General features: G+C 39.8%; 1 protein-coding gene across 1 annotated transcript; it reads right to left on the bottom strand.

The window, feature by feature from the left end:
- Window positions 1–369: 369 nt before the first annotated feature.
- On the bottom strand, window positions 370–24,445 carry LOC104404077 (dystrophin-like; the record flags this gene model as incomplete). The annotated part of the gene is made up of 5 exons (XM_010012426.1): window positions 370–527; window positions 2,995–3,080; window positions 6,432–6,633; window positions 12,812–12,886; window positions 24,384–24,445. Coding segments are annotated over 5 exons (583 nt in total), but the record flags the coding sequence as incomplete, so codon positions are not given.
- Between the last annotated feature and the right edge of the window lie 1,475 nt (window positions 24,446–25,920).

Genomic DNA, 25,920 nt, shown 5'->3' with positions numbered 1-25,920 from the left:
ATTGCTGTTCACCTACACAGGAGCAATAAATGGTCATCTATTGCTGGAAACAGAAACTTGTAAAACCAGCAGCTGCTGTAACAAAGACTTAAACTGTTTGCAGGGTTCAGCTACAATATAAAACATGATGACAATTATTTGCTGTCTGGATAACAGCATAATCTGGGCTTCTTCCACCACAGCCAGAGAAACGGGCTATTCAAATAAATCTTATCAAAGGAACAGTTTAATAGACCAATGAACACTACCATGAAACAACCCTCGGTACCCTAGTCTATCTTCCAGATTTTCAGCCCTCTTCAGAACAGACAGGCTGCCTTGACACGAAATACAAATCAGAAAATTAACAGCAAGGAAACATGAACTTACAAACTGGAAGCAGCTTCTGACGCTCGGCTCGATATTGCTGCCCCCGAAGGAGGCCACTTCCCCCAGCTGCCGAGGGATCTGGATGGAGTCGTGCAGCAGGAGCCCCAGGCGCCGCTGGTCACAGAAGCCCGTGGAGCTTGCCACTTGCTTGAACAGGTCTGGAGGAAGGAAAAGGACACCAGAGCTGAAGCATTGCTACTGGGATATAGCAAATAGCATGGAAGTCTGCATCATGTCAAAGGCTTGCAAGTGTGGTCAACAGCCTTGGTGGACATAAACACAAACATAGCTTCAGTTTGGCTGCTTCTCTTTCCATAAACACTGCTTTTTTCTGTTAAATATGCAGTCTAGTGATAACTTTTAATAGTAATATTGGCTTGTATCTGGGAAGAAAGGCCATTCTAACACAGCACCTGTAGCACTACTGATAAAAGCAGTCGTGATTCTCAAACACAGCTAAGTAAACAGCAGGATCTTTGAGCCATGACAACATAAATGTTTTTAAAATATTGTTTAACCATCAAACAATCTCATAAAACAGACAGCACGTTTTCAAGTCTTAGCAATCAACATACAACTCAGAGAATCCATTTCTCTTTCAGATGAATTGAACTGAAAACCAAGAACTCCCTAATATCGATATATTGTGATCTTTTAATCCAACAGTATTTCTAAAATGAAAGAAAAGCATTACAGTATGACGGAACATACCATCCACTGAGAATGTTAATATCATATTAAGTTTTCACTTCCAAAGTGAAATGTCACTTGAAGCTATGTTCTGTTATTGCATCATTCTAAAAAAGAATCCTTACAGGACAGAATTATTATCCCTTTGTAAGCTCAATTTAATTTGGTGGGAATTAGTTATACTACATATACATTGAGGAGGTTTTAGAGTTCATAACAAGAAGAAAAATCAGGTTTGCATTAACTGAAATATTTATTTGGTAATATCCCTGTTGACAATATATGACCTGAATAAATTCTCCTTACTTTTTAGAGCTGCCTTAATATTTCACCTGACACCAGGGATACAATTACAAAGGTGCTTCATCACTACTCGAGATAACTTTCCTAGTGCTGCTTTGACACCTGTTCTCTTCTGAAGGAATAAAGGAATGGATAGAGAAAGGATTATTTTTTGATTACATGAATTTCACTCTTGATTAGTCTGGTTTTATAATAAATAATTTGGGGATAAACCTTTCCATCACCTCTGCAAGCCTGAAGACTTCTGCTATAGCACAACCAACTCTGCTCAGCTGCACAAATGAGAAGAAAAACTTTAAAAGGTGCAACTCATCACATACTTGCAGCAATACTAATAGCAACTGCACTATGACTTCAACATGGATGGTGCAGCCAGATCACAGCCTGGCAGAGCCAGTTTCTTCCTCTCCCACAAACTATTCAAGCTTGCAATTTCCCCATCATTAAAACATTTCCACAACCTTAAAAAGAAGGGTTATGGATTACCGTGCACGCACACTGCAGGACACTATAAAATACGATTAAATGTATTCCCTTACAATTTCTGATAATCCTCAATGAAATATTCTGAAAAATATATACTAATTTTCTTAAAAGATTTTCTGAATACTTTTCACAACACACACATGAACTCTAGACATCTAAACTGTGACATTTATAGTGATTGACCCAAAATCTGATCCAATTACACAGTCATGCACAGATGCCGTTGTTGGAACTGCCTGTTTTCTCTTTAGCAGTCTTCAACTTCCAATAGTAGAAGAACAGAATAATAACAACTGATGAAGAATTCCTGTGGTATTGGGTCAAATCCTAAAGGTTGCTTTTTTAAAATGCATGAATAAGTGATACCAGTTAATGTAACCAGAAAGTTACTCTTGAGAACTACTCTTACCCTGGATCCTAGCCTCAATAATTAACCGATTCATTAGTCAGATAAAACTGAGACTTCAAGTGGAATTTTTTCAAGTATTTCACGATTTGGCTTATTAAAATATGCAAAACTTGCATACCTTTAATATATATTTAAAGGTAGCAACTATATTTAAACACAATGTACATCATAAGACCCTGACCATATTGCAGAAAACATTTTTTAAAGATCATATATTTTAAAATGGAATAATGCAAGATGTCCTGCAGACATGCATTTTTGTGTATGAAGGTGTGCTGAATTAGTATCTCCAAAGAGAAGTTTTCATACCCCACAAAGTGTACAACACAGTCCATACATTAGGGTGCAGTGAGAAAATATTTTTGTACTGTAAATAAACTAAATTTAAAAATAATGCTTATTTCATCTTTATCACATCCTTTTTTAATTTCCTTTTTTGTATGTTTTATAATGTATCTAATATATTAGTACAGTGTGGTACATGCATGTAATTCATAAATAAATATACATCTATTAGGGGTGCATGCTCAGAAAGTTTTTACTGGTAGGGATATGATCAAAAATGTCTGGGGTCTGCTGTGCTAAACTACCTAAAACCATACCTGAATCAGTAACTGGAAAGTACAAAATGGAGCAAATTAACATCTGTATGCTACTTAAATGTTTATGCAATAAATAGGAGGAATAAAACCAGAATATAAACATAAAATAAACCCAAAAGAATTATGTTGACTTACATCTATATTTATCTTCCAGGTGTGCTTTGCAAAGGGATACAACACCGGTTTTGAAAGATAAGACACGGATTCTTCCTGTTCGGCCCCTAATGAAAAAGAAACATTGACTGATAATGATCCATTCATGTCATAATTTGTTTACTATAACAAAGTTCACTGCAGTACCACAGGCATCATAAACAAAGTCCCCCACAGAACCATGCTGCACAGCACACACTGGCTGGTTATTAGGGAAATCAGAAACAAAATATAACACAGGGTTGTGGCTTCACAGTTATAGCTGAATTTGATTGTGCTGTTGTATCAATTCAACCAGAAACAGTCTGGTTCAGAAATAATTACCTCTTTTTTTTTTTTTTTTTTACGACAAAGTAAGAGTAGAGTCTTTACTCTACACTTACTTGAACAGGCTTCTCTATAAACCACTGATGAGCTATTCTCGGAAACGATAAGGTTCCTGTCAGAACAGCAAATCATCCCTTTTGCCAAAGACAATACAGCTCCACTTTCATTTGACATGAGATGTAGCAGTCACTTTTAGAAAGTCTTTGCTTACTGTCTGTCAGCTCTGCCTTGCCTTGTTTGAGAAGGCAACAGGGAGCTAAGCATGAAAAAACAGTGTCTGCCAGCAATGTGCAGCAACAGAGGCATTCGTAAGATGTTCAGGTGAATGAGGAAGACTGCCTAGAAATCACAAGAAGGCAGGTGGGCCATGCAGCTTTGCCATTAACAATACAGCATGGTTTCTGAGCTCCTCCTCGCAGCACTGAGACCTGTCTTATGCAGCGTCAACGGGCTGCTATGCTCCACATCAGTTCCTGTGCTGCCTCTGGTCAGCCTTCCCTCATTCCCGCCTTGTAACGTGCCTGTGCTATTACTTCTGCTTTTCAACGTGACTGCAAGAAAAGCATCCTCCTCTGCGCTGCACACGGTGGAGACGACAAACCTTCACATACCCTCCCAGTCATCTGGTTTACCTCCAGATGGTGGCTTCCCCCAAAACTTTAATTTCTGATAGCATTTCAAACAGTTAACACCTATTGCAAACGAAGACATGCACGACAATATATACAACAGAGGAAGCTAATGCCTAAACCTGACATTTTTGAAGCAGAGCCTTACCAAGAGTTTTGAAATGTCACCAGTAAGAACACCACTGGGAATAAAATAAATCATGTACAGGCATGCCACAGTCATGCATCAGGCTGTACTGTTCAGCAAAGATGCATGTGGTCTTTTTAGAAGCCAACGGTGCTCATTTACCCACACATCTCCCCTGCAAACCGTATGAAAAGTGTAGACAGAAACCGGTGGACAAAGATGAACTTAGAATTTGCAGCCTTTTACTTAAGAATCTTGGATTTCTCATCAGGAATAAGCATTTGTTGTTTACCTATGCTTTTCACACTCCACTCCTCTTACTCCTCTCCCTCAAATCTTTTCCAAATTAATTATCATCTGTGCCCTGAGAAACTCCTCCTGATGAATACCAGGCTCATGCAAATTATACAAGAGAAGAATGTAGAATGATGATTTCTCTGCAAGGCGTATTAAATTGAAACCTGCACGAATCACGAGTTGTTCAGTTCACTCTCCTCTCCTCCCAAGTCAAACCAATAATTTAACATGCTACTGCAAATAAACATGAGTGACTGATCAATTAAAACAAATCTGAAACACGCACGATTCACAGAGCTGTGTCCATAATTAGATCAGTCATTGACTGTGAATTTGATTAATATCTTTACAAATGACAGTTTTCAATTATAAGTAAAGACCCAGTATATTTAATTAAACATCTCCAGTACTGCTATGCACTTCGGTTGATCTCTGCCTATTAAGCTTACAATGAAAATGAAACACATGTAACCCCAAGGTCACCTCTCTCCTCAGTGTAATTCAAACCTGAATTTTGGCAAAATAGCTACAAGCTTCCTCACACATAAAACACCTCTCTGTAAACCTGTCTGTTTCATTGCGTCCTGCAATATGCAGTTCCTGAGCATACCTAGGGAGCTGCCTTGAGGCAGTCAATTATAAATTCTAATGTGGTACCTCCAGCACAGTGCAAGATGAAGAAAACTAGACTGGACATGGCAAATCTAAACCAGACAGTCCAGCTTTGGAGCAGCCTGTGGAACAACCTTTAGCTCCCTCTTCGCTTCTAATGTGGCTGATCTGGATTAACATCCCTAGCACACCTTTTTTGGTTTTTGCAAACTGAGTGTCTTTGTTTATATGTTGTTTAGATTGTTGATAATTCAGAAGTGGATCAGAGCTCTGGGAAAGCCAAAGCAGATAAAAGAAGTAAAACTTAACTCTTAGATGGATATAGCTACATCCCTTACTACCAGTACACTACACAAAAATATAATGTAATATAGGTAATCCCATACAGGATACTGCAGCTGCTGCAGAGGATGTTACAAGCAACTGACTTATCAGAGGTGATCCTGCAGGAAGAGACTGTACAAATCTGTACTTTCTGCAGGTGATCATCGAAGCTTCAGTGCTCTGATAAAGGGTGGATGGAAGAACAATGTTATGGCACTTCAATATGGTTCAAAATGCCAATGCAAATACAGTGATTGTCCCATGTCCTTCCATTTCTATATGGAATATTTATTCTGCCACAGTAATGAGCATGTCTGGCTCCAGATGGCAAATAAGAACCTTAAAAACTTCCACTGAATTCCACCCCCCACCCCCCCAAATTCACCAAATACAAAAATAACGGCTTAACCTAAAATTAGCTTACAAATCTGTGTTGGAATTTGTCTAGGTGTTATAACCAACATCATTAACCCACTGAATCGGAATACCTGTAAATTTTCTTAGGGTAAATTTACTCTCATGCATTTACATTTATAGGTACACTTTTTAAAATTAATTTGACATGAAATTCTTCTCAAATCTCCTGACTGTTAATGGGTGTAAGCACATTAGATTAGCGATGAGCCTCTCCCATCTTTTAATAAGAATTACAGATTGAAAGCTATAGAAAACATTCAGCTCTGAAAATGTTTAACATCCAGAAGTACAGACACATGCAAGACTCTGTATGATGGTGTTTCTCTTCAATTTCTTTAATTCTCTTTAATTTACCTAAGTAAATTAAAAAGCCATGCAAAGCTATGACATACTGAGGACATGAAGTCCCAGTATTGCTCTCAAAACAGAAATCTGCTTTAATTCTGGCTCTCTCATTCCTTATCTTAATAAATCTAGGATTATAAGCCTAACCAAGGACTACATTGATTCCGCTAAATGCAGCCATTAAAACATTAGGTTTATTAAACTTTCACTTCAACTACCTTTTTTTTCAGCCTCAAGCCATTCATGTTATAATGAGACAGACAGCTTGCTACCCTTTCCCCCTCCCCTTGTGCTACTGGGAAAGTTCCCGAGCACCCCATGTTCAGAGCACCCATACATACGTGTCGTAGACATTCAGCAGCCAGTTGAGGCACATGTCCACGCAGAGAGGAACGTTGACCAGGTTATTGTGCTCTTGTTCCAGTCGATCATAAATGGTGGTCAAGCAGTTAATGATCTGCAGAATATCCATCGGCTGGTCATTTTGTTTGAGATTGTGCTGGTCCAAGGCATCACATGCAGCAGAAAGACTCAGGAGATCCACTGTTAAAATAAATAAACAAACACTATAAAGATTGAAGAGAAACAGTGGCTGGATTACCCATACCTAAAAAGTAAACAGAACACTTTACTTGGCTTACAAGCCTGGCCAGAGGACATTTTATGTCCTCTCAAAGTCACGTGCAAGACTGGTTTCAATACCTGAATACAGATATGCTGTTTATTCAGCTATGCTCTTAGAAAGCAGTGTTTATAAAAGCGAAATCTGTTTCATCTTTAGCTGTAAAGTACCTACTATGCTATTGGAACCTACAGAAATACTACACATATATTACCATGTAAGTAAAAATTAAATGTTTCCTTTTTTATGTTGTTACAGATAATAGGCTACTGCGTTCACCAAATGTGCTCTCAAACCAGTACGTATCATCAGCTTTCCTGAGATGTGCTGTCCATTTTTTACAGAATTCAAGCAGTCTTAACCTAGCTCCACAAGGAATATGCAAAGAAATCACAACCGAACAGGGATCAACCTCTCTGTTACTTGTCTTCTGGTGAGAACAGGGAAAAGAAGGTTCCAGAAATATGAAGTGGCCTATTTCAATATTTATTAATGAAATATATCCATTTTTAATTCTGCAGAGCATTTACATTTATAAATACCTCAATGACTTTACAAAGTAAGACACATTTAAACTTACCAGTAAACATACTAGTTTTTTGTCACAGACATTTAAAAATTTGATTTTAGTTCCAATTTAAGTCAGTTGCATTTTCAAATTTGGATGTCCAAGGCAAAACAGAACCTTGCTTTCTCAGTTCAACCTCTGCGTACTAGTATCACCAGCAGCATCACACTTCGGGGGACATCACATCGGAGAGTTATGGGATATTGGTTTACAAAGTAAAACAGAAGTAAGAACAAGAGGAATCAGAAAAATGAGACTATTGATAATTTTCCCACTGTCATGTGAAAACCCTTTGCAACTCCTTGCAGTGGATTTCCAGGGTGTGAGCAATGAAGGATATTAAAGCCCAGATGCTATTAGTCCAGGAGCAGTCACAAAGTGCAGCACAATTCAACATGAATTGAGGGAGCAGCATCTGGCCCAAAATGATCTGCCCAAAATCATCCACAAAATTCTTCACAAAACTGTGAAATGAACCAACCCAACTGCAAGACCAGTTTTTCTTTCATTGGATTAAAAATGTGCTTTACTGAGTCTTGGTAAGCAACACCTCCTGGTAACATTAAAAAACTAAACAATGAACAGAGGTTAAATGCAGAACCCAATACAGGTTTTTTTCTAGAACTTGATACAGCTTACAGGCACATTTGCCAAATTTATACTAGGGTATCTGATTCTACCAAGGATGAAACTGACCTTTGGTGTCCTAGCGGAGATGAAAAGTATTTTAGCTGCACACAGGGCTGTTTGGTGATGATGCATGGACAGTGTGCTGGGATTTCATAATTGCCAAAAGAATTTCAGGAGTGTAAATTTCACTGGAAATCAAGAGGGGCTCCTGCTACTAAATCCCTTAAGCACTTCTGAAAATTTCATCCCGTGGGCCTGACATACTCAGTGCTAGAGCGAATAAGGAAAGCTTAGAATGCTATCCCTCTTACTATACCAGGAAACTTAACTTTGAGTCTGAGGTTTTGTGCAGGTTTTTATTGGAGTTTTTCTCTTTTTCATATTAGCATATAGATATTTATTAAAAGAAAATCTTTTGGAATGCAATGTTTAACCTCCTAGAATATAAAATACATCTATTCTAAGGTCAGTGTTACATCCCACCAAAGCCTATTTATCAGACCCATTCCTAAGATTCTCAAAAAGACTCTTTTCTTCTAATAATTTATTAGTCAAATTGGAAATAGAGCACTGCCTTCATAACACCTTTAACTCCGAGCTTTAGGCTGAACTCTCAGTTCCTTTGAGACAATGAATCAACCGTAATTAAATGAACCCCTCAGGCATCTGAGTGGCGGCTTAATTATATGTGCAGCTACTGCTAAACACGGGTCATTCCACTCTGTGAAAGCTTTTCCCACTAATAAACAGCAACTTCTGAAAAGCTTTTCAGCCTGCTCTTTATCAACCTCCTGTCCCATCTTGAGGTTAATAACACACGTTCATCTTACAACACAAAAAAAATGGTTGCCACCACACTCTGTGTTGGGGAATTGCTTATGGGAAGAAGAGTGGCTCTGGCCTCCACCACATTACGCCTTCCCGCATCTTTCCCACCAAGATTAAAGAAATGTGTGTGGGGATCCTTTCCCAAAACCTGGGATTGCATCTTTCTTTCCTGAAAGCACATATGGAGGTTCCATGAATGATAGACTTTAAGAACACAACTGCCCCACGTCAGATATGTATTGAAGAGTTGTATATTCATCGCCACTTGGTGATTTGCAAAGTTTTAACTGAAATAAACCATACCACTTCATGCTTTGTATTTTTTGTGGGTTTTCAGCCAGTCTTTTGTTCTTCTCTATTTAAAACTCCAAAACTGACCCCAAAATTTGTCTGAGCAGTAGCTTCTAGCTTATACTGAAATCTAAGTCATCTATATGATTCTATATATTTTTGTTTATATCTATATAAATATTTATTTGGTCCTAAGGCAAAAAAAACCCAACAAAACCCTTTAGGATCTTTGTAACTAGGCACCAAGCTGTGGCCACTTTGCAGGAAAAATATAGAAACCGACTTGGCATAACTAACCAACTGAAGGACAGAAGTGACAATTAACAGGCAAGAAGAAAGTATGCTCTGGAGGTCACATACTGAACTTAGGAAAAACTCAACATATGGCTGGTGATAAAAAGTATTAACAGTGTTCCCAGAATACAAGATCGTCTCCTCTACAACCTGCTGCTGTTGGCTGATACATTAAAAAAATATATATTTAATCCATCCTGCATAAAATTAAAGGAAAAAAGCACCCTAACGGAAGTTCTTTAACATTTTCTTTTGCTGCATCTCCAAGGAAAGTCTGCAAATATATCTCATTTTATTGACATTGCAACATTCAGATGTGGTTTGCACTTGAAGATGAGATCTTTTAAAGTAGCAAAACAAGAAAGTCAGCATGCTTTGATGTGAATATCAAAAGGAAACCATACATTCAAAAAAAAACAACAAACCCAATGTGCAATAGTTACAGCTGGCATGTCCACAATAATTTAGAAGCCTGGGATGATAGAGCCAGATACTAGATTCTTCTAAGGTAACACAATACACAACCATATTTGTTAAGGATTGCCATTTTCCATATTCTTCTTTAGGGTTAATATCCTAGTGTCTTAATGTACACTGGGCTGATTTACAAACAGAAAAGATCTAAAGTCTAAGTATAGTTCATTTTAGAAAGCGTTTCTATTCTTGCCACTGAGAAACAGGTTGTACCTTCGCTTTTGCAAGCCTTCTATTGTGCACACATCTTATAGTGCTCCTCACTAGACAAAACTGCTCTGCTTTTTATGAAGCTAGCAAAAAAAAAACCCCAAAAAAACACATGTATATATATTTAAACATCCGCAATCTAAAAACTGAAATAAAAAGTAAGAGCTGAAAGCAGCACCTACTGCAAGTGGAACTGAGGGAGTTTCGGCTGTGTGTAGGAGCCCTGAAACCCAGCAATGTGCTCTGTGCCAAACTGCAGAAAAAGGAATTTTTTAATGAAGTCTTTGGGGGGAAAAAAAAAAATCTAATTAAACTGAGTTCACAAGCGACACCAAAATCACAGGATACACAAACACACTGATGGTGTCTCCAAGCAAAAATATTTGTAAGAACAAAGACTACTAATCTAATTCCTTAAATACTTCTCCTTAGATACAAGCATGAAGAATGTGCTAAAGTAATCAGAGTAAGAGCCACTGAACATCTCCAAAAACATCCATTCTCAGGAAATTTACCGAAGTGTAACATTGAGAGAGGAACTGACTCCAGTGTGTAATTACAATTCCACACGGTAAAGCTATGGTGGGTTGACTCTGGCTGGACACCAGGTGCCCACCAAAGCCACCCTATCACACCCCTCCTCATATGGACAGGGGAGAAAAATACAATGCAAGGCTCATGGGTCGAGATAAGGACAAGGACTCACCAATCACTACCACCAGCAAAACAGGCTCTACTTCGGTAAATTAGCTTAATCAGATCAGAGCAGGATAATGAGAAATAAAACCAAATCTTAAAACAGCTTCTCCCTATCCCTCCCCTCCTTCCTGGGCTTAACTTTCCTCCTGAATTCTCTGCCTCCTCCCCCCACAACAGCACAGGGGGATGGGGAATGGCAGCTGTGGTCAGTTCATCACACATTGTTTCTGTTCCTCCTTCCTCCTCAGGGGAGGGCTCCTCACACTCTTCCCTGCCCCAGCATGGGGTCCCTCCCATGGGACAGTCCTCCACAAACTTCACCAACCTGAGTCTTTCCCACTGGCTGCAGCTCTCCATGAACTGCTCCAGTGTGGGTCCCCTGTGGGGCCACAAGTCCTGCCACCAAACATGCTCCAGTGCAGGCTTCCCACAGGGTCATGGCCTCCTTTAAGCATCTCCCTGCTCCAGCATGGGGTCCTCCATGGGGTGCAGGTGTATATCTGCCCCACCATGGACCTCCATGGGCTGCAGGGGGACAGCCTGCCTTACCACAGGCTGCAGGGGAATCTCTGCTGCGGTGCCTGGAGCACCTCTTTGCCCTCTCCCTGCTGACTGCAGAATTGTTACTCTCACATATGCTCAATTCCCTCTTGAGCTATTGCTCTTCTTTTTCCCCTTAAATACGCTACTAACGCCACTGATGGGCTCAGCCTTGGCCAGCAGTGGATCACTTTTGGAGCCGGCTGGCACCGACTCAATTGGACGTGGGAAGCTTCCAGCAGCTTTTCACAGAAGCCATCCCTGTGGCTCCCCACTACCAAAACCTTGCCATGCAAACCCAATGCAGAAATCCAAAATGAGTCTAGAATTATTCAGTGGTAAGGTGTCATGGCAATACAGATAAAACAGGATGTGAAATTTTGCACTTTCAGCCCTAAGAACTGTTACAAGTTACACTTGTGCACTGCCAGCTGAAGAAACCTGTAATTGCAAAAATTTTAGTTCCTTACTTCAATGCTGCACTGGTGTGTCATGGAGAGATGTTTGTGTTTATGATTATCATAATTCACTGTCACTGCATTCATGTCGAGATCTTTCATTATGTTACAAGACTTGTCACTTAGTGGTTTGGTTTGGGGTTTTTTGTTCCTTTTTTCTTTTCTGGTTTGTTTTTTTTAGACATTCAGAAATTAAGTCTGTTCATTAGTGGAATTCACCTATGCTTGTAAGCCTGAAAGTAAACATGCTCAAAAATACCGAGGTTTGACACAGCTCCAGAAAGCATGTGAACACAAATCCAAACTTGAGATAAATCAACAGTTGAGACATTTGCAACTGTGTCATAAATTTAGCACTGTAATTAAATGCCAAATATTTCAGTGACTTTCCAAATTATACCACCTCATAAACTGATTGCTTTGGCAACTGATCGGCCTACCAAGAAAACTGTGAGCAAATTGTTTAGCTATCAGGTTACAATAAGTGACTGGTAGAATACCAGACACCAGTTGAGAGAATTAAAACGTTGGAACATGCACATCACTAATATATGGCTGACGAGAGAATTCTGAACATAACCAAAAGCTAGGGAAAAGTAAAGTTAAATGTTTAGGGTGATGATCTTTTCTAAAGGCAACAATCCCCTGAAGGATTGTTCAAGATTCAACTTAACAAACCATCAGCAACTTCAGCTCTGGAGTGATTATTTCACAGGAACACTCACTGTTGCCAGCACACTATGATCCTGTTTCTTTAGGTTTGAATAATACAGCTGTGGCTGACACAGGACGTAACTCCAGTAATGACTACAGTGACAAAAAAAAAAGAGTATAAAGATAAGGAACACGTAGGGCATGTTAGCTTTGTTACTGATCCACTGCTCTATCTTACAGGGCACAGATCTGAAGACCACCCAGCACTTTGATTTTGTAAGGAACATGCAAACTGGTGGCAGCAGAACAGCCTTCAGGTAAGAGGTTTCCGTGCACCCAGCAGAGCTGGGGGTACCTGTGGGGGTGTTTTTCTGCTTCTGAAGGTTACAAATAAGCTTGTGTGTCGGTCTTAAAGCCTTCCCACCAGCGGGTGAGGCATGGGCACATACTTACAGCAGAGAGCTTTCTGCAGCCGGCGGAGTTTCATGGCAGTCCTGTACGCCGAGAATCTGACGTTGTTCAGGTCAGCTGTAGGGTAAAATATTAAAATAAAAGATCAGCTTTACACCTTAGAAATGCGCAGACTCACAAAGACGCTGCTAAGCTGAACTAGTTTATACTAATTGGTTAAAAGAACAGAGGGGGAAAAATAGTACGTTAGAAACTCTACTTCACTGAGCAAAAGCCCTCAAACCTTGACAATCGTTCAAAGAAAACCAGTAAGTCCTAAAGTGTTACTTCCGTTTGTTCAAAGGCACTGAACTTAAGAGCACTTGAAAGGACATCGGTGACTGCAGCAGGTCGTCAGAAAATACCGCAGCCTTTCACACCGCAGGCACTGCAAGAGAGATAAGAACCTGAAACTCCTCCTTGTCTGGCTGGTGCACCAGCCAGGCTGCATGCAGGCAGCCCCAAGAACTCTGCCCAGGAAAACAGAGGTGACTTTCAGCTGCTGCTAACAACAAACTGTAAAAAACCCCAACAATGGAACTTTTGTGCTTTCCACCTAAGCAGATGACAGCCATGTCCCGAGACGTAGAACCTTCCCAGCAAGAAGCCAGCTCACCCAGCCAGGTGAGTTTCCAGGTTCCCACCTCCAAAATGGTGGGAAGCCAGGGGGCTGTGGCTGCACCATGGGAACACATAAAGTGGTGTGACTTTTGCTAGAACCTTCCTCACACACCGTTAACAAAAGAAGGACATCAGCACAACTCCTCAATAGTTTAACTATGGCCTGCAAAACCTCCCAGGACACTGCAAGGACAAGGCAAGTCCCACACCAAACTAGCCACACCACACCAGGACAGAAAAGCTTCTCAGCATGCAGGAGGCTCAGTACTGGATACTTGAACATTATCCACCACCAAATAGTGGTGTTCCCCCCAGCAATTGGCCTGTAGCCTAAGAAGCAAAGATTAGTCAAAACTGAAAAGAAAGCAGCAGTTGTCTTGGACCAAATGTGGCCAAGAAACTGCATTTGCATCTTTCTCTTCTGTGAAACCAGAGTAAGGAAGATGTGCTTACCCCAATCTTGTTGCTGGCTTTGCTGAGGGTGGCCTTGGGCAAACCCCATTTACAACAAGAATGAAGACAAAACACACTGAAAGTGAGGTTGAAACTACTGTGGTTGAAATCCTGCCAGCAGTACCACTACATCATCTAACTTGTAATTTACAACTAGATTTGGCATATAAAGACAACCGTGCAGACACAATACTGCTTGCACTACTCATAATCAAACTCACGATGCAGAAGTGAGTGCACATATCTGGCAAAGGGTTTTTGTTTATGCCAGGAGATCCACCTAAGCTACCCATGTACATACAGCTTTGACCTTCATCCAAGAGAACTTGGGTAACCCATCACAGTTGCTGGTTTGGGGGCAAGTCTATGGCCTTATGCTGTTTCCCAAAGGGGTATTACTGGTAGCTGCACTGGGAACTGAGGAGTCGCAGGACACACTCTTGGGTGCTACGGCATGGTCACCCCCACTGCTGCAGACATGCCTTTGGCCTGTCATTTACCCAACTAATTCCTCAGCACAGATGCTCCTGGGCATTTCAGTGGTCTAGGGACTGTTCCAAACAGACCGGTTGGCATTTGTAATTTAAGGGTTTTCTAGCACAGAAATGGACTGTTTGTGCCAGCCAGTTTCAGCACCCAGCAGCACTGCTGAATATATTTAATTTACTGATGAAACCCATGGGGCCTAAGGAGTTACTGATGGGAGAGCATTTGGAAAATGTAAACTATTACGTAAATACAAGAAGAACATTAAAAAAAATACTGGCTCAGAGTAAAGGTCCATTTAGCCCAATAAGCTGTCTCTAAGCCTGGCAAACTCATAGAGAAAGAATATGATGAAAAACAGGGCAAGTACAAAACAGCTCCTTGCTGGCATATGCACTGAGGTGCTATAAAGCTGTTTGCAATGTGGTAGCTTGGGTATAACTATCCCAACATCATTTACAATGCTGTACGGTTTATAGACAGCAGAGGGAATATAGTCTCAATTACATTAATTTTAATTAAGCTGTTCTGAATGAATAATTTGAGGTTTGATAATTCAGTAGTTTTGTATCCCGTACTAAAAGTTATTGAATGTTTCTAAAACATGTCTTACAGCAGAAGGGAATGTTTCAGCTTTGGATAGGATTTCTTTTCTTTTGCTCAGTTTCACACACCTTTTTAATGGGCGGTTCTCCTGTGTATTTCTCCTGCCAGCTCCCTCTTTCACAATCAGCCTGACAGGTCGAGAAGCCTTAATGTGGTGTGGAATACAGTGAGCAATTTAAGTAAAGTGATTTAATTTGTCTTGAAGGGAAATTAATAAAGCAGTCTCTTGCAAACACATTGTGACTTCAGTTACATTTTATACCCTTGTGGTAAATCTGCACATGTATTCTGGAAAAGAATATATACCAGATTATTGCTAGCACTTGATAAAATGGAGAAGCCTTCCCTAAATTTTCCCCGAGTATTCTGAGGGGAAAAAAAAAAAAAAAAACCAAACAACCAAAAACCCCGACCAAAAAACCCACCTTCTCTACTTATTATTTACATCTTAAGAAATATTAGTGCGTATATATATATATATGCATATTTTATGCATTCATGAGGGCAGAAAGTACAATCCATGAAACTACTTAATCCTGAAAGTGCTATAGTTTACATCTATTTTCCTGTATATTTTATACACACTGAATTTATTATCAGCCTTAATGACATTGCTGCCAAGAAGCATCGGCTGTAAATGATCACAAGGAATGTCAGGAGCTACCTTCAGAGCCCTCATCTCAGATTTTGGGGAAATAGCAGCGATGACATCTTTTGGCTCTACATCCTGAGGCCACACATAGCCATTGTGCGCCTCCACTCCCACTTATACTGCTGTTATCAGTATTAGCCCATGCCCAGTCACTGTCCCATGTGAACTGTTCACCTCCCATCTTCCTTATGCCACCACCTCCATGCTCCTGATGGACAGCTCTCTTACCAGGCGGTGACAGTCATTTAAGGTCACTGGATCCAGTGACTGAGCTTTTCCTCTCCCTGCTCCTATGAAACCATTGGCCATAACCTTCCTCCTCCCCCCGCCCCGAGCTACTGCTGGAACAAATGTCTTGCTCTGTGGAGCAATGAGAAGAGGCCAGGCTTCTCCAAATTGGGTTCAAAATATTTGCCTTGCTGGTATATGATCCCATTTAAATGAACCATAGAACATAAGCCTGTCAGGGAATAAGACTTGGTCACTGGGTTCGGGAGCGTTAGAGGTAACGTCACCACGAACAGCATGGGAGAAGAATCTGAGTGAGGCAGCATAAGGCGCTGCCTGGCCACAAGCCAGACACTACTGCTGGGAACGTGCGGAGGAGGGAGGAAGCTGCTCAAGCAGCAGTGACCTTCCAAGGGCCTATGGAAACACCAGAGTTCCTCCTTCCCTGTGGGTTGTTGTTTTTTTCTTTTCCTTCCTGGAAAGTCTGGTGATTCCTCCACTCCCAAACATCCCACTAATAGTCAAGACCCACTAACCCTTGACTCTAAGGCTTTTATCATCTCTGAGCAGGTCAGAAAGCTCTGCATACCATGCAAGCTTTCCTACAGCCATTTCCTCCCACTCGTAGGAGGTATTCACCAACTCATCATCCAAATCAGGTGGTCAGAGGGCTGAAAAGCCCTTGGAGTATGTGAAACTTTGCAGGTTCTTTCATGATACTCCCAGTCCTCGTTATTCAGAAGGTAACTTTCCAACTTTGAACAAAGAATGTAAATGCTCTGGAGCATAATCTGTTTGTGGCCTGAAACAACCATGAAGTGGAAGAGGTCACCTGGCCCCTGCAAAGGAACAGACTAAGGAAAGGATCATGAGAGTGTCTTCACTCACATATTTACATTCCTGAGCAAAAAGAAATCATGGTTCTCCTATCACTCAGTCATGAATGATCTCTCTGTTCCAGGGAATAAAAATTCTTTCTGGGGAAAAATATTTAAGACTGCATTACAGAAGACCTGTAAGATGGGGCAGGTGCTTACAGCTGATGCCTTTGCAGCAGTTCCCACCAACACGGCAGGAAGATCACTCCATAATCTTCCCAAAGTTTTGCCACAGCCCTCCCACTCTCATGGTGAAAGGCATTCGAAGTGCTACAGTGATAGGGACTCTCAGAAATTAGGAAGTCCCCTTTTGCTGCTTTCTTCTTTCTATTACAGACATGACAAGTACCTCCCTTTGCTTCATGGCAACTAATGCAGCAGGGAGAAGACTATCTAGAGAAGTGATTTCCTCCATGTCCATCATCTGCCTACAACATACAAGAATGTTCACATTCCTATGTTCATTCATATGAATGACATCGAACAAGAACTAGTGCTCTTATTACCCATGCAGCTTTAATGAAGAGGACTTCAGACTGCTGATAGGAATAACTCAAATCAGAAATATTATGGAAAGATGATCAGATAATTAAATCCTAACGTCTTCTGCATAATTCTGCATGTTGAGAGAATCTCAAAACGTAAAAGCTGTATTATTCCTCAAAAGAGCTAAGGCAGCCCTATCAACACATTTTTCAATGTTGCATTTCTACGGTATTGTAGAAACAGCTGTAATTACAGATAGCAGATCCTTTTGACAGTGGATAGGCAGGTTAAAAAAAAAAAACAACCACTCATTTTAGAAGTGGTCAGTGATTTGTACCAAAAATCTGAACCACCTGCTGGAATGCCCCCCTGAATACTGCCAGAATATCAACAAATAAGGTGTTGTAGATTATTGTTTTTTTAAATCCTCACATGCTATATTCCAGATTTTACATTGGGATATGAATATTAAGAGGAAAAACAGATGCTCATATTCTTGAGTCTTACTGTAGAAAATAAGTTGGTAAGCAACTAAAAGCAATAAAAAATTTAAAGAACAAGAAGCTTTTAAAATGAACATATTTAACAAGAGGTTCAGCATCAGCAAGGAGGGATATTTGGTTTTGTTCTTAAGTAGTTGCACCTGTAACCCAGACAACGGGTTTTACGTAAGGCATTATAACTGCACTCCTTTCCATTGTGGTTCTTAAACAGACTAAACCCCCCACAGTTGCTCCAGCTGCTGAGAGTGCTGAATGACTGGGATGTTTCATTTGATAACATACTGTCCTCTACAAGAGACTATTGTCACTGAGTGTTTAAAAGCTCTGGAATGGACCAGACTATAACCTGTCAAAGGTTGTTCATATAATTTGTCTCTCTTACACACTATGTAATCTGAAGGCATCTCAGGAAGTCCCTTCTATCCGGAAATAACCTTGTTTTTTACTTTATAGAGGGTTACTCATTTATATTAGTGTGAATATTATTATAATTTTAATTATGAGGAAATAATACAGCCATTTCACTTATTTCATGGATAGCAATATTCTCACTGTCTGGACATCATCAAACTGGAAAGAGCAGTTTACATGATTCAGGTCACAACTCTCTCAAGAGCAGAAATTGGCAAGTTAACAACTAAACTCTTCGAAAGAAATCAGATGTCATCAGGTCAAACCCTTGTCTGCATTTGGTAAGATTTACAGAGTTTTGAGGGTTTTTTTCCTCTCACTTATTTGCAAGGAAAAAACCGTGAACCTACAGTGATAAAACTCCAAACATGAAAGTCTTACTCAACAATAGCTTGTGACATGCTCATATAGCTGCTCGTAAATACACTGCCTGCAGTGGATAACCTATTTTGGGAATTACATGTCACTGGTGTCTCCAACAATGCCTACCTAACAGAGGTTAAAAACTGTTTATTGTACAGTCCTGAATAGATCATAATTCCACTACCAGCCACCAAGCTTTCATGTTTCATCAGACATTAGCAGCACTCTGACTTTTCAAGAAGCTTCATCTCACCTCGACTCAATACAGCTGAGATTCCCTAACTGGCTGATAAGAACACTGGGTTTCTTCCTGCTGCCCAAACCTTGTATATAAATCTTTTAATGATGCCCTACAGTGACATATATTGCCTCTTTAAGAACTGTAATTTAAAAATGCAAATGAGACAAATGCACAAAGGAAAGAAATTAATCAAGTAACACTGCTTAATATCAGTTGTCTCAGCCATTGACACTTTTATTATAACAATAATTAATGCTATCATCTACATTGCTTTGAGAATAAATAACAGTAAACAGTGTTATTATACATACGGACATACAGCTTAACTACTCTCCATGAAGCAGTATGATACGCTGTACTAGACCTACCCCCACCGAGTATAAAAGCTGATAGTGTCTCTGCAACTTAGTAAGTGGGAGGTACCCAGGGCACCAAAATGTTACTGATTGCATCTAGACCAAGTGGATGAACAACACAGCATGTGCCACCGTCCTGAAAACTGGACCAACTGACATGACCTTTGGGAATTTAGTTTTACCATGTAATGGCTTTTCTTCAGCCTGCAAACCCAAAGTGTAAGAAAGGATACGATCTGGGTTACACCCCATTACGGGGTTGGGATGCGAGCAGAGTTTGCAGTCAGAAATGTCAGAAACCTTTCATGTACACTAGATGAGAAGTAGTTATAATGGAAAATCCTAAAATAAATAGCAAATAAACAACTTCAAAAATACAAATGGTGTCCATTTGCAAGCCAAGAGTACAATACTCTTGAGCAAAACGTTTCCATAGCGCTCACCTATTCGATAACAGGACATTACTTTGCTATCTAAAATACCCTCCTCCACTGATAATGCACCTATGGTTTCCTTTTCAAGGGATGCAAGGATAACTTCTACTACCTAGCTTCTACTTCTCTGCCATAGTTACATTTATTGTCTCTTATGCGTGTGCTACACAGGACGCAATCACATACTATTGGAAAGATGACCTATCCTAGGTCTTATTACTATCCAAGGCTGACAGAACCGAGCCAATCCTATTTTATGAGATCAGAAGTTTTATTATTCAAATTGAAAAGGACATCAGTGAATAAGCAACCTTCAAAGAAAGACTGGATGTATTGTCCCAGTGATTTCAGAACACAAATGCCTGATTCGTGCAACGGGCAGATGTCTAACAAGTACAAACATGGAAAACAATTAGCTGAATATGAATAAAACCTCATATTAAATACATGGTTTAGTAGTTTGTAATGAAAACTATTACAGCAGAGAGAGGCAGTTTAGCCTCTTCAGGCAGCACTTCATAAGGACAAATCACAATACACAAACCAAAAGGATAAAGTTTATCCACCTTGGTCATTCAGAATTGGAAGCTCACTTTAATGCACAAGAGCAGCCAGCCACCAGATCAACGCAGCAGCTGCTGCAAAAGCCTGGTGGAGGCTCAGAGGTACCTTCCAGCATTCTCCCATCTTGTCTTAAGCAACTCTGACATTTCTTCCATGTACTCCACAGAGAACTGCCCCTTCGCCCCCCCCTCCAAATTAAATGGAAAGCTGTCACCAGTGCACTGCAGCCTGCAAGGGTGAGGGTGTTTTTCACCCTATTGGCTTGCCTTGGTGAGTTAGGAGAGAGAAACAGATGCACACAGCAACATTTCTGACTGCACCCTGCAACTATAGTTACTGTTCACAGTGACGCTAATGCACCTTGAGAAGACTCATACAGACATTACACAGGAAGTATAGAGGAGGGGGGACACTAACAGCATGGCACGACAGGCCAAGTTCTCCTGGGCCATCGCTGCAAAGGTTAGAGTCATTTTCAGCTTAAAGGCAAAATACTGTCATTCTGAGCTAAGCTGCCTGCTATTGGAAGTTCACTCTCAGAAGAAAATCTAAAAACAAAAAATAAAAATGAAGCAATCCCAGAACACTTTGATTCCTGCTCTTCCAGTCTCCCCTTCACCCAAAGGTCCCTGAACTCTCCAGGACTATGAAATCACACAAGTTCTCATTTCAGTGATGCCCTGGAGCCATCATGAGGGATGAGAAAATTTGTAAGGGAGCTGTAAAAGAACAGTGTAAAACAGCAGATCTGCTGCAGGGGAACTGCTTTTGGAAAGAAAAGCAGCTGGAGCGGTTCTTGGTACTTTGAAGCCTTTCAGGAGGAAGTTAGAAGAAAATTGGAGTGGCTGATAACGGTGTCAATGCAAACCGGGGTATGCCTGTCAGCCTCTGAACCACTGAGACTTCCTTACCACTTATTTTTACCACCTTTGCTATTTCAGCATTTATTTTCCTCTTTGGTCTTAATTTATACCACTTCTTCTTAGGTATTCTATTCCAACATCTACTAGATACATTAAATGATAGGGTTAAGGCCATTGTTGCAACTATTGCCACTTTGACTTGACTGTTAAACACCAATTAAGTAATTTAACATTGACAGCTTATTATGTAGCTTTAAGTAGCTATAAACTTAAATGAAGAGTGTAAATTGCCAAACTTGAGTCAGGAATAGATGCTTCATTAAAACCGATAAAATGCTATGTTGTTTAAATAATAAAGAAGATCAGCCAAGAACAAGCATTTTAATATCTCTAAAGGAAAAGCTTCTGTTAAAAGAACAACTAATTACAATTTTTTGATAATCATATTAAATTCCAAATAAAATATTCTACAGTTATTTCAAGTATCTTTATAAACCGCTGTGTTTCAGCAAATGAGCTCAAAAAGAATTTGAGAACACCTCCTACATAGGCAAGTTATTTTACAATTTCTTCCTATGGGTTCTTTCTGCTTTCTCTGATGAACTCCCTATTGAAGGCAGGATACAGAACTTCCTGAACCGACAATCTGACCAGATACAAAAGTACATAAGAGCATGTTCCTACCTTCTTTTATTAGTACAAAATAATGCTTCCAAGTAATTTACCTTCATTTTTATACATACTCAAACCTCTAAGAACAGAAATCTGAACCCATAATTTTGAAACTTGGAATTCGTAGATTTTAGCAAAACATAATGCAGCAATCTGTAGGTGTGTGAACTGGATGTGTGAAGAATAAAACTAATATTACTCCTTTTTCTCACACAAGTGTCTCTTGTGCCTCAAAGGCAGATGAGGAACGTTAGATCGTGTGCAGGTTGCACTTTCCTTATTCAGTTAAAAAATTAAGCTTTCAGTAATTTGTAAGAATTTAAATTAGACACAAGGATCCTCTAGCAAATTATGATATACTGGCATGCACAGAGAGCTACATCACACAGCACAATTATTCCCTATGGGCTAAGTGTAGGAGTTGGAAAATGGAAATGAAAACTCTTCACAGCATTGAAGAACTTGGTTTCACTTTTTCACATCTACCTGGATTGCAGAATTCATGTTTTCTACCACAGTTTTTAAATGTGTACATATTAAACTCTTTACTAGCTTCTTGGTATGAATGAGAAAAAAAATTTGGATCCTAATACAGGGTAAAATAATAGGATCTAATGAGTACGTGATACAAAAATCGACTTTAATATCTTCTCAGATAAAATATTACTGAACAGTCTGAACATCCCATTATTACTGTTTTGACCTGAGGCAAAGCAAAGCACTGAAAATACATCAAGGGTTCTGTTCAAGACTAAACGGGTTATGCTTGTATTATGCAATTTGTATGAGAGTTAGGCAATGATGACTACACCCAGTTCAAATATAAAATAAAATAAATAGGTAGGCTATTCCCTAGCACTTTTATCAAAGCTTCACCCCATGTGGCAGTGCACAAAGAATGACCTTGTCTAATCTGTGCTGTAAACGTATATGAATGCCTAAGTTTATTAATAAAATTACACATTTTGCATCCTTTGCTAAAGTCAGTTTTGCTCACACATTACTGAGCATTTGATCTCAACCCTAAAAGAAATAAAACTACCTAGAAAGAGGACTGCCCTTTTGGACATTCCTTGCCTCTGAAAAGGAGAACAGCAGGGTTTTATAAGAAAAAAAGAAAGAGAAACAAAACCTGCCTAAACATGTTCCTTCTTTATGCAGTAAGAAATAAGAATATCTTGAACTCTTGACGTTTGGGTGATACTCGTAGTGATAAAATTCAGCTAACTTCAGTAGTCACACATCATTTGAACTCTTGACCCAAACCTATCAGGACACTTTTCTCCCTTATATATAGTTACCTTTTCACATCTGGATATTCAAGAGTGCTCTAGCTGAAACAGGGAAATACCAGAAGAAAAGCCGTTGCAACAGGACTGACCAACAACAGTATCAGAAATATCATGCAAACTAAGAATCAAAGAAGGCTGCGGAGTCAGCGCACTTCAATTAACAGGCGACTGTTTGAAGATGAAGCTGTATTAAAGTGATGCCTGTTGTGCAATTATTATTTGTCCTGAACCTTTTAAACCACTCTTTCTAAGAGTAGAAATATAAAGGACACAAACAAGGCAATACATTATAATTAAAAGGCAAGTCAATACCTGTCTGCTTTTGCATTTGCTGAGCCTGAACTTACACATCTTATATCCCTTTCTGACATACAGAGCTGTATTCTGGTTAATTTTTAAACAACTTGCTGCCACAGTGCTAATACTCCAAGGAAAAAATCTTCATACTGTCTCATTCCATTTTGTCATATCATTTCTCTAAAATATTTTTGGTATGCATTTAACCGCATAGCACCGTAGAGATACCTGAGTTGGCCCGAAATAGATTATGCTGGCATAATTAGACTGTTTTCAGCAGCTAAACTGGAGTTTAGCAGGAGATAATTTAAGCTATTTTTCACCATGGTAAATAAGCCTGCACTGAATGCTAGATTTCACTGCCCTACTGCTCAAGCTGGCTCCATTTAAAGCATGTGCTGTATAGATGTAACCCCCTTTATGAATGCAGCATATTCACTTTCACAGAAATAGCTTAATTTTTATTACACCCTCTATTATTTATTAACACAATCATTAAAAGCAAAGAGTTAGCTATTAAATGGTCTGCCAAGCAGCCTATGCTAGAGCATGGATTAACCTATTTTATCTTATAGATGTGCTTCTGTTAGTAAAATCCAAAGCTGCTAAAAAAATAAATAAAAAACCTCCACCAGAGAGGCACATCTGAAGTCATAATAAGCATGCAATTTGGGTATTCAAAATGACATCATGACAGCTGCCATGCCTTCCAAGTATTGAAAGTGCTTTAAAAATAAAGCAGTGGTAACGCAGTTTGGCAAATTGCTTCAATTGGCTTCCTACCATCCAAAAGTCAACATTAGCAGCAGCTTGGTTTGATTTTTTCATCTGCCTTTTGTAAAGTAGATTAGGCAGTGAAAAGATTCAAGATTTTTTTTTATTCTTTTCTGTCCCAGTCTTTCAGTAAGAGTTTGCAACAATGCACCCAAATTACTCTGTAAACTCGGCGCACATTCCAATTGCCCTAACCGAAATGTTTTTTCCACTGCATGTTTGAAGTGTGCTATTATGCGTTACGTATTTCCCTTGCAGAAAACGTTAACCTTGACAAAAGCAATGCCTCTCGCTTTCACTTAATTTTGTATGCTACTCCTGGAAATTTTTGCCTGAACAATTCATTCAACTGGAAAAAAACCCAACCAACCAACAACCTGGTAGAGGTGTCTTACCTAAAGACTGGTAAAGCTCAGTCATCTTGGGATGATCCCAGCAGGTCGTTTGCGTCTCATGGCTACAATACAAAACATGAAAGTTAGTAAAGTAAAATTTATCTCTCCATCTCAGAGTGAATGATCCAGGATGCACATCAGAGCATGGTGTCAGACCACTGCCTGCAGCCTGAGCTGCTCTGGCAAGGGGTCTTAGCAGTGGCAGGCATTAATTAATTAAAAGTATTGCTAATATTAAAAAGACAGCAAGTATTCAGATATGCCATAACGTTTTGGGGAATCTGTAAGCACACCAAACTATTCTTAAAAACTTCTTGTTTCGTACAGATCATCCTCTGTTTCCCCCAAACTAAATGAGACATTTAAAAGGGTTCAGTTCTTGAAGTGTTTATGGAAATTCTAACCAGATACTGAGATCTGTGATATTTTTGACCTGCTTTTGCTTATATGCTCCTTCCACGCTTTGCCATGTGGTCCTTTTAGTCCACAGATCTGCACTAAAATCCCTATACAACAGCCCACTGATCCACCACCAACTTCACCACTTTTCAGGCTCATGTGTTGCAGTCCACTTATTGATGGTCTCTTCTAGCAAAGACTATTGCTGCTCCTCTTGCTCCCCGGGACTCCCAGGCCCTTGCCCTTTCCCTGGATGTCCCCATGCCATGTCGGGAGGCAAGAGCTGTTGGGAAGCCAGGGAAAAGCTAAAGCGGGGTTATGAAACGCTGCACTATGACTAGAATGTAAATTGGACAGTCTCTGCATTGAGGCTAGCAGTCTTCAGCTTTGCAATAACATGCTGCCAAAAGACATGCAGTGTGAGAAAGCCAACAAATGAAGTGTTAACGGGCGTAGTAGCAGCTCATGTCTCCTAAGGTTACACATTTTATGGCTTTTTTTTTCTTAATGACAGCATAGCTAACATGATCATGTTTCCATTAACATATGAAACTTGAAAGAAAACTCTCCTTATCTATCCTGTAGCCAGTGAAGTCCTGTTCATACAGAATTCAGCTACATTAAAAGACAACCGTGAGTATTCATAAAAAAAAAAATAAATCTCAAAAGTTTATGTAGCACACAGTTGCTGTCAATCACATTTACAGCTTCCTTACTTAAAATAAGACATCCTAGTTCCAACAACACACATCATTTGGGAGAACTATGCAGGAGAGCAGGACCTGGTCCACAGCACTGTGGAGCTCCTGAAGCACACACCTTCCAGCTCCTAGAGACTAAAGCACAACCTAGCCAGCAGTTGAATGCACCTGTACTCCCAACTGTGTGCTGGAAGACTGATACCATCAGGTTGTTTTAGAGAACAAACAGCTCTTGAGATCTTTTTGTGGCAGCGATGTTCACAAGTACACCTTTACTCTTCACATGCTAAGACTGGGTAAAAATTTCAATGAATCACTTCAACACCACCCCTACTCAAGGAAAAAAGAAAATCATGACATGTTTTCTCGCTATGATTTAATTTTGGTCTTAAAAGACAGGTTATTTATTTGATCCATGTGAACACTTTACTGGCCCA

The sequence above is a fragment of the Nestor notabilis genome, unplaced genomic scaffold, assembly GCF_000696875.1.
Source record: "Nestor notabilis isolate BGI_N333 unplaced genomic scaffold, ASM69687v1 scaffold1934, whole genome shotgun sequence".
NCBI lineage: Eukaryota > Metazoa > Chordata > Aves > Psittaciformes > Psittacidae > Nestor > Nestor notabilis.
The sequence above is the reverse complement of the archived record's forward strand: the minus strand, read 5'-3'. Positions and strand labels throughout refer to the sequence as shown.